This window comes from Atractosteus spatula, chromosome 13 (assembly GCF_055471065.1).
Source record: "Atractosteus spatula isolate fAtrSpa1 chromosome 13, fAtrSpa1.hap1, whole genome shotgun sequence".
NCBI classification, from domain to species: Eukaryota; Metazoa; Chordata; class Actinopteri; order Semionotiformes; family Lepisosteidae; genus Atractosteus; species Atractosteus spatula.
In genome coordinates, this window is record NC_142718.1 from 25,962,163 (window position 1) to 25,972,191 (window position 10,029).

The window sequence follows — 10,029 nt, forward strand, 5'->3', positions numbered from 1 at the left end:
AAACATCTTACTCAAGGGTACAACAGTAATATTTGATCTAAATCCACACACTGCTGCCTTAAAGGCAACAGCATAGTCGGTATAACCTCTTAATGAAGTTGGATTAGGTTAAGAAAAAACGGACAGTTATTTCTTAAATTATTTTTTGCAGTTAAAAAGTTAACCAAAATTAAACGTTTAAGATGATGGATACAAAAAATACAGGACTGCAAGTTTTAGAAAAAAATATCTTTATTGAACAGAATAAAGTAGAGTGTGTAAATTCTATGTATAGCTCAAAGATGTATTCCAGGAAGGGTTTCATTTTAATTTGGTGCAGAACTATTCCTATAAAAATAAAGCTGTTTTCTAACATGTGTTCATTTCCTCAATTCCAACAATATGGTCACACTAGATTTGCTTAATGCACTGGGAACAAATGAGTATTGTAATGAGAAGTAAAATCTTCTGGGATATAGAACAGAACCTCATGAAAATCTGTCAATGAAAAACAGAGAACGAAGCCACCTCTATAATGGTATATTTAGTGAACAGCTTTACTACCACCAGCATTATGCCATCAACGAATACTGATGGTCTCTCATTCAGTCTGTTAAGGTTTGAGGCAATTCAGTTTCATTCAAATTCTAAAGCTATCAAAACCATTTAATAATGCAGAGAATTCTTACAGATTTGTAAGGATGCTCAAGTTGTTAAAAATGCTGCATTATAAATTAACAAGTAATGTTATTTGGGTCACTACCCACTATTGCTGTAGACAAGGGACTACTTAATTCATACACTGTGCAGAATCAAAAGCTTTATGCTCCGTCTGCAAAACACTAGACTGCTTAAATGGTTACTGTTTATTTTGTTGAATACTTAGGAGTTATATATATTTAAATGTGAAAGCAAAATACATTGAAGAATGTTTTTCATTCATAGAAGGAATTTAAATCCCAAATCTCTAACAAACCCTTCTGGTATTGAATCTTTTACAATGGTGCATCAGTAACTGAATAGAAAAGTACACAATTTGAGTGTGGTGCTTGCAGTAAATTAATGCAGTTATATTTGGCGTTTGCAAACTGTTACCTTTGATTTCGAAAGTCTGACCAAGTGCAGAATTTGACATCAAACCACTTAAAGTTTTTTTAATCAAACTGTGTAGGGTTCAAAAGTTAAGTTCGCTAGTAGCACAGGAAATGTTCAAAATATGGTAAATGCACTCCCAAGGTCTTCTACTTAATAATTTTTTTAGATGTAAGACATCAGGTAGTTACAAAAGTATGAGATTCAGTGTTTTGCTCATGTTCATAAATGTTAACATACATTTTAGAAGACATGCAAACAGTGGCAAAAGAGCCATGTAGCATAATTTGGACAAAAAACTTCTGATAATATTTCACCTTAGCTATTTGTAGGATATGTTTTAAAATATAATTCAACTGCTTTATCCAATTCAGGGTCACGGGGAAGCTGGAGCCTGTCCCAGCAAGCTTTGGGCTCAAGGCAGCATACACCCTGAAAGGGACACCAGTCCATCGCAGGGTACACACAAACATGAACACACTCATATCGGGCCAATTTTCCGAGACGCCAGTTGAACTACCAATATGTTGTTGGACGAAGAGGGAGATTGGAGTACTTGGAAGAAACCCAAGCAAACACAAAGAGAACATACAATCTCCACACAGATAGCTCCCCAGGAATTGAACCCAGGGCCCCAGCGCTGCGAGGCAGCAATGCTAACCACAGTGCCGCCCATTTTTATACACATACAAAAAATTGAGTTGGTTCTGACAATACCTTAAATATAAAAAAATCCTTAGCCTTACCCATCCAGAACCTTCGATGTTTACGTGTCATAAAAGATTTTCATTCGTAAAGAAGACAGCTTCATATTCCATCTGTAAATCAAGCAAAGTGGTTACTCTTACCTTTTCCTAAGTTATGGCTCCATCTTCTTTATTTCAAAATACTTATTGAGAAAGCAAACCTTATACTCACTCCCCTTCCTTTCAGGTCTGACAGCTAGACCTAGCGTGCATTTTCTCTGTCAACTGAAGTAGCTACGACTCAAGGTGACTCCAAATGCCGTGGAACTCTTCCTAGACTTTCTTCCATATCGTCAGCTGCTCTTGGAAGATATAGCTAGCCTCCAGAAAGTCGCTCACTATCAGCACAGTTAGGGCATGCTTTCCTCGAAGATGTAGCTCTTGGTGCTGCCTCGTCTTTGTGTAATTTTAGGCTGACTGGTCCACATTGCTCAGGCTGAAGAAGTCCTGTCTTAAGTCACGTGTTTTCATCCAATTGTCTAATGAAGCCCAACTGCAGTCTGAAGTGGTTTTATTCTGCATGTTATAGTCTGTCACTTGCTGGGTTTTTAGCACCACTCTAGAACTAGCAGTAGCTTCACTTCATTGTGATACAAAGAAAACAAAAAACTTTGCTGTAGGCATTTAAAAGAACTATACTTGACAAAATGGGTATGAAACAGCATGACAATACACACATCAACTTTGTATTCTGAACCAATGATGCACTATACTTCATCAGACAATTTACTAGACAACTTTATTACATCTGTTGGTCACTTCTCAAAATCTTTTAACAATCTAGAGATCTTGCTCTTCATACATGATTTAAAATATAGAGCTGCATAAAACATAAAAATCTGACCTTTTGCACCCCATTTACTAATATTCTAGTTCAGAGTTAACACTAAAACGTTTTAAAAAAGTACTTGATAGTAAAGCAAATCAATCATAACAATGTTGTTTTAACAATGATACCTTGCAGCGCACCACATGGTCAAGTTCTTCTTACTTGTTTCTATTTAACCCATTTAAAGCTCTACAGAAACAAAAAGAAATGTGTATAACCATGGAAACTGGTAACAATCTCCAGTTAAGACACTTTAATGACTCAATGGAAAAACTGACTACAGAAGTTGAGTTAAAAAGGGTTGCTTGATTTTATTCCTGACATCACTACCACAGTTTACATGGGAATTATATTTGTAAAACAAAAAACAAAAAAATAAAAATAAAAAATCTAGCAACAAATAAGACCTTAAAGGAATGTACATCTAACAGACACTGGGTTTCTTTAGTCAGTAGCTACACTCTTGCACTCTGTAGCTAGTGGATACAGTCCTCAACAAGAAAAGTTCTCCTGTTTAAGCTGCGGTAACTTTCTGACTAGGGATCCTGGCTCCTTCTGTGGCAGACTTAGTTCCTCTAATGCACTTGGACGACTGTCTCATAGTAACCTGCAGCTTTCCTGACAAATCCTTGCTCATCTCCTCTCCTGCTAAGAACTGTAGCCTGTTGAATGGATACAGGATAAGAAGATTATTATTCTAAGTTCACAATAAGTATTCTATACAAAAGAGAAATATTGAAAGCAACTTACCATATCTACTAAAATTTAATATCTTCGTGTACTGTATCCACCTCCACTTCCTCCTCCTGAACCATAGCCACCTGGTACAAATGAAAACCATGTAATCTTTAAGAGCTCTGTCCAAACACTGTCCAGAAAATTCAAAACAAAACATAAAACTTTTCCATCAAACAGTGATAAAGTGTGCTTACCACCATAGGGACCACCTGAATTCCGGCCACCAAAATTGCTGCCTTTCATAGGCCCATAGTTAGAGTTGTGTCCACCATAACTTCCAAAGTCATTGTAGTTTCCACCACCACCACCAAAGTTTCCTACAAAAAATAAAAGGTATAGACTATCAACAACATTCCTGAGCTAAAGAAAAAAGCGTACACTGCCAGGATGAAGAAAAGGTTATTTTAGTTTCGATCAGAGAAGATTAACTAGAGGATCTGATCCAAGTATAACCAAGTCCAGTGGACCTCTTCAGAGTGAAGACTTAAACACAAACCAGGAGAAACAAGGAAACAAGTGGAAGTGCATTTAAAATGGGACACTTTTTTAATCAAAGGGCTGTGAGAGTAGAGAACAAGCTGCACAGCCATACTGTAGAAGCCGATACTCTGGTTTCTTTCAAGAAATGGTTGGATGAGATCTTTTGATCAATTAGCTACTACCAAACTATATCGGCTGAACGCCTCTTCTTTGTAATCGTTCTTATTTAACAAACTGCATACTGGAATTTCTTTATGTAAGATGTTTCCTAATTTTGTAAACACTCATAAACACCTTGTTATGCAAGCTACAAACACTGCCTTGCCTAATGAACACAAGTACTTTTCTTTCCAGGATTTCATAAAAGGGTGAGTAAATATCCCAAGCTGTATATTAAAAACAGAAGGCCATCTTTACAAGCAACTCCCACTAACAACTTGACTTGCTTTCACTATATGACTTGTTTCATAAGTCATTAATTCTTCCTTCCCAGTTTTTGCCATTTTATATACTTTCACTCCCTCAATCATGTATTGGAATCTCTAACTTTCTTGTCTGTATGGCCGGTTTGTCACCTCTTATACAAGAGAGTTAATCAAATTTGAGTTCATCGACTTCAGGAATATCCAAAGATTCTTTTTAATCTAAGCAAAACCACTAATAACAAACTGCATAGCGGGGAAGTTGTCAGAATCTCCTAAATTAGCAGCCATAAGAACTTAAAGGCTTACCTCCAAAGTTGCCTCCATCATTGTAATTATCATATCCTCCAAAACCTCCTCCTTGGTTACCATATCCTGGTCCACCTCCCCCGTAGCCACCTCGCCCTCCACCATACCCAGGGCCACCTCCATAGTTTCCCCCTTGAAAAAAAACATGAACCTAAGGAGCTCTAATCTTGAAAAAAACATCCTAAGATGTAAAAATAAATCATATCAAAATTCTAAAATCATCTACAACATCTGGTCATTTCAATTTCCTGACAAGAGACAGAATCAATCAATAAACATAGCATACAAACCATTACTACGCTGCATTTTTCAATTTCTCTACATATTCAGACAATACCTAAAGATGTTGTATATGGGGAAAAAATGGATTACATTTTTGATTATTTAAGTAATTTTCTTTTAGAAAACTAACAGATTTTTTACTATTTCAGAAAGCACTTACCATCTCCACCAAATCCATTGTAGCCACCTCCATCACCTCCATACCCTCCTCTTCCTCCTCCATATCCTCCTACAAAATAAAGATTTCATTAAAGCCAAACTTCAGTCCACTGTATACCACAAGCAATCATTCTGGACTTACCCCTACCAGAAAAGTTGCCACCACGGCCAAAATTGCCTCCTCCGAAGTTTCCACCTCTACCCATGAAGTTCCCAGAGCCTCCTCCACGACCTAGAAACAGCAGAACACAGTAAGACTATATAGTAACAGCCATAAAAGTATAAAAACAGGAATATATCAATCTAACTGCAAAATACAAAAACTTTCAAAAGTTAAAAAAAAATGTAATGATCTTCGCTTTAAGAGAAAACACTACTATATGATTCAAAATGAATTCTACTTAATTCCACTTACTTCTCTGGTTTGCAGCAGCCTGCATTTCTTGTTTTGATAGTGCTTTTCGGACTTCACAGTTATGTGAATTGATTGTGTGATATTTTTGGGCTGCAAAACAATTAGAATTTGATTTTAAAAGATCACTTTAAATGAATGCACACTGTAGTACTTTTACTGTCAAATATATGAGCACTACTGGAAACATTTAAAACACAGGGAGTTGACAAGAAATGGCAACACCAATGTAAAGTCACTTAATAGGACCGCACTTTGGCCTTGCCCTATAATGTAATGAGAGTAGCCAAACCATACCAGGATAATACATGCCAAACAATGTTGGAAGACCAGAACACCCTGTTGGAGCCAAGCACTTCAAATCTGTAGGATTCTTGAAATTGGTCTAACATGTACTTGTCCTTTTGTCAAGAACAGGGTGAATGACAAATCATGTGACCATATAACTTTTCTCCACTGCCAGGACTTGCTGTACCACTGGACTTGCAAACGTGCATTGCCAGGTGTGATGAGCAGCTTGCGTGTTGCAACCCAACTATGGCATCCAGCTCTCTGGATTTCATGTTGGGACTGTTTTGGGCAAAACCGGAGCCTCATGCTCCAGGTTGAGATGTGCAGTCAATGAATCAGCAGTTCCTTGCCTATTTTGCCCTGTGCTTCAAATTCATGCAGGCCTATCTCGATCCCGGATGCTCTTCTGCTCACTGTTGCCCTGTTGTTGATGAGGTCTTTCCCTCAGAGCTCCATGCTGACATCACGGTACACACCTCAGCTCATGAAAATCAGCAAGTTGACCCGTCTTGGTCACTGAAGCTCCTGTCAAATGCGCCTCAACAATCACCTCTCTTTCAAAATCACTGAGGTCCCCTCTTGTGTCCAAGGCTAACTATAATTACAGTCAACCAGGCCTTTTTTATTCTTGACCCTAAATATAAGGAGACGGTATATGTTTTAACTCCTGAGCCACAACCATGTGAAAGCCCTTGCTTTTAATATACTTGGCGTCCCTTATTTTGGCGTTTCCATTTTTCACCCACTACCTGTTACAAGATTTAGCATTTATTAAACATTCCAAGTGCATGTTATTGCCTTGCTTACAGGAACAAGATACCTTTTTTATAACCATGTCATTTCATTATTAGTCAAGTTTTTTTCATATACCTACCCACAATTTTATCAACTGTGTCATGGTCATCAAACGTTACAAAGCAAAAACCCCTTTTCTTTCCAGTCTGGCGTTCCTCCATTACTTCAATGCTTTCAATCTTTCCATATTTTTCGAAGTACTCTCTCAGATGGTACTCTTCTGTATCCTCTTTTATCCCTCCAACAAATATTTTCTTTACTGTTAAATGAGCGCCAGGTTTCGAGGAATCCTGCAAAAAGTACAAGCAATCAGCCTGGTTTCTTCCAGTAGTCGGCTACTGTTGCAGCAGCAGGTAGAGAACATTAATAATGAATCACGCAAGGCTTACTTCTCTGGAAACAGCTCTTTTTGGCTCAACAACCCGGCCATCAACTTTGTGTGGGCGGGCTGCCATGGCTGCATCTACCTCCTGCACACAGGAGTACGTCACAAATCCAAATCCTCGCGATCGCTTGTTTGCTGGATCTCGCATGACCTGAAAGGCATTCCCCCACAAAAAATTAGCACAATGAAATAATTATTGTTTAATCACGTCTGGCAAGGAGTCAGTTGATATTCATAACTCTTAATCCCGTCGCCAGAAAAAAATGTACAGAAAAACTACAAAGAACCTGACACTATTTTACCTCCCTTAAATATATGCTTTATAAGAGTATTACCTGTTCTTCCTATTTCCTTCAGGGGTGATTATCAAGCCAAAAGTGCTAGATTAAATTGTTATCTTGTTTCTACATCATCTTATCTCGGTGTTTCTTAAGGTTAAGATTTTCAGCTGTTTGTGATTTTCAAAGCTTACCACGCAATCTGTGAGCTTCCCCCATTGTTCGAAATGTGCCCTCAAGCTCTCGTCTGTGGTTTCAAAACTCAGACCCCCAATGAACAGTTTCCTCAGCTGCTCTGGCTCCTTGGTGTCATGGCTCTGTCATTTAAAAGTAAAAAGGTCAGTGGTGGAACAAAGACTGGGGTTGTATATGGACATTAATAACTACAACATCTCTAATTTTTCAGGTAATAAAGTTTCTAGTTTAGGTCTGAGGTGAAACAGGCCATCCCAAATTCTAATGGCCTTGATTGTCAAGCATGCTTATGTTCTATGTCAGGGTTACCCAAGTCCAGCCCCGGAGTCCAGCAAGTTTTACAGGTCTGCACCTGAGGAGATCAGAAGAGCTATGACCCTGCACCAATTAAATCACTGGAATGTTAAAATCCGAGTTGGAATAAAAATCTACCGGACTCTGAACCGCAAGAACTTAACTTGTTCAATCCTGTTGCGAGTGCTCATACTGCAGGGATCTCTTTCATGTGTTCAATGCCCCCAAGTTAACAGAATTGCTGTAAGGCAGTGGCAGGAGCATTTGATCATATTAATACTGCATGCAAGAAGAAAAGGCTGCACTAATTAAAAAGCAAGCCAAAGTTCCCCCTAATAAGAAAGAGGCATATATATATTGAGATTAAGTACATATATAAATAATAGGGATAGGGAAAAAGTATTTTCTAAAAGCTCACAAAAATAGTACTGTATAATAGGAATGGACCTAGAGCTGATTTTCACTTAATAAATTCTGAATACATTCTAAGTGGCACTTTAGAGCTGATGAATCCGAGATACCTTTCTGCAGAAAAAAAAGAACCTTGGTATTTTTATCGATTGGAATTTATTTACTGTTTTTTAAGGCCAGATTAAAACCACACCTTTTCCGTTGACTATTTCCTAAATATTAACTAAAAGGCAAGAGCAGGTTGTGGGCTTATACTTTATAACTGTTTCCGTGGTCTGGGGTATACAAAATGCTATCATTTTTGTAACCATTTCCGCGGTTTTTATTTCATTGTATCTTTGTACGTACAATTGTACAATATGTTTGTATGCATGTTCGCTACTGTATCAATTTCGTGTTTTTTGAATATACAGCGCTTGATAGCTGGGATACACTTAGAAAAATTCGGATGTTTAAGATTTCCTGCTTGAAGACAACTTATTGTTCAGCTAACATATCAAAAGTGGAAGATTAAAGTTTAAAAAACAAGACGCGGAGAAATGTATTCTTTTATTTCCTACACACGTCTTGAATTAATTGTACCATCAGACGACATAACAGCTACCGAGCCACAAAAAAGGTACGGATATCCAGCGCTCCCTACTCTATGCGGTGTTCTATGGAGAACAGGGCGTTTAGTCGACAAATTCCAGATGAGTGCGTCTAGACAAGACACAATACAAGTTCTACTATTAAAGTAAAACATTTAATTGTAATTATGATGAAAACATTCCCTACTATTTGTCGTCTGTCATTTATTATACTAAACAAATGCATATATAAATGACCAAGCGTCTAGAAGTTTCTGTGAAAACGAATCCATGCTGCGCCATTTTAGCTTTCCGACTATTCCTCCATATTGTAAGCGGTGTTTATCAAGTATGCACCAAACCATTTACCCACGACAGTTCTCCCTTTTTAAAATAACCATGCACTATATATGGTTAAGACAATTTTAATCATTTTTGACTCTTAAGACGGACAGCATAAATGCACTTATACTGCGTTCAAGTAAACTAAAACAGCTATTTTCGAAACAGAAAACACTACCATCATTTTTCAAAAATAAAACCGAAGCATGCATTTATTGTACTCGACATTCAACAACGAGAAAGCCCGAAGCAGCCATTGCAAGAATCGTCTGAGGTTGAAATCATGCATCGTAATATAAAAATACACAGTTCAATTCGCTAGGCTAAATATACCTATAACGTCTTTGAACATCATGAATGGAAATGTTTAAAATTTAAAAAAATATGAACCTCCATTTTGCAGCGAACTCCTTTTCTTCTCGCTTCTGAACGGAAGAAGGAAGTGCCGATCTCCACGTGATGCATGTTCATCAGCTACTCAATAATTTACTATGGTGCCGGCCCCTTAAAAATCGCATTTATTGCAGCACACTAGCTCACCACGGTTAATAATGTAAGTAATCATGGAGTATGTGGTTCGTACAGGTTCTTTTAAACACTCAGTTTCATTTCTTTAAATGATACTATACTGTAAATACCTTAATTTCACGATTGCAATTTGAATATCGTTTCAACGCTCAATATGGTTACTGTACAACGACACTTACAGCACATAATATTTAATTTGAGAAAAACCTGCTTCCCTACCGTCTTTCTGAAGTTTAGAGTGGCCTCAAAATAATAATAAAATTAAATTAAATGTAATAATTATTCTCTGGACCTATGAAGTAACTACATTGCTGTGTACAGTGAATACAAACCTATTCCATATTCGAACATCCTCGAATCAAAGATAACGTACACTGAGAAGTAGGACTTCCAGTTTTATGTGAAGTCTTGTTTTTAAATAGTGTTGCCATGCTCTGCATAAATATTTTAGATACTGAAATGCACATTAATAATAACCTACAGTATAATTTAT

At 37.4% G+C, this 10,029-nt stretch overlaps 1 protein-coding gene across 3 annotated transcripts; it reads right to left on the minus strand.

Moving 5' to 3' along the window:
• Positions 1-1,825: 1,825 nt before the first annotated feature.
• On the minus strand, positions 1,826-9,479 carry hnrnpa3 (heterogeneous nuclear ribonucleoprotein A3). 3 transcript variants are annotated; one of them, XR_016093902.1, is made up of 12 exons: positions 9,399-9,479; positions 7,392-7,514; positions 6,924-7,070; positions 6,614-6,824; positions 5,452-5,541; positions 5,185-5,268; positions 5,038-5,106; positions 4,596-4,727; positions 3,579-3,701; positions 3,397-3,467; positions 2,775-2,835; positions 1,826-1,889 (listed from the first exon to the last, which is right to left on the minus strand). XR_016093902.1 is itself a non-coding variant. In XM_088930576.1 (11 exons), the coding sequence occupies exons 1-10, from the start codon at positions 9,477-9,479 to the stop codon at positions 3,412-3,414; spliced, it is 1,116 nt and encodes a 371-aa protein (XP_088786702.1). In that variant the 3' UTR covers positions 2,540-3,308; positions 3,397-3,411. The 3 variants fall into 3 exon arrangements, 2 of the variants coding, with proteins under 2 accessions (XP_088786702.1, XP_088786703.1); XM_088930576.1 differs by lacking the exon at positions 1,826-1,889 and having other exon boundaries at positions 2,540-3,308; XM_088930577.1 differs by lacking the exon at positions 1,826-1,889 and having other exon boundaries at positions 2,540-3,308; positions 9,342-9,449.
• Positions 9,480-10,029: the final 550 nt, after the last annotated feature.

Bases quoted from the DNA above. Each gene is read 5' to 3' on its own strand.
- hnrnpa3 (XM_088930576.1), bottom strand. From the start codon at position 9,479: ATGAACATGCATCACGTGGAGATCGGCACTTCCTTCTTCCGTTCAGAA. The intron at 4,728-5,037 runs GTAAGTGCTTTC...TTTTTTTTCAAG, and splicing joins CAATGGATTTGGTGGAGATG to GGGGAAACTATGGAGGTGGC. The intron at 3,468-3,578 runs GTAAGCACACTT...CATTTGTACCAG, and splicing joins TTCAGGTGGTCCCTATGGTG to GTGGCTATGGTTCAGGAGGA.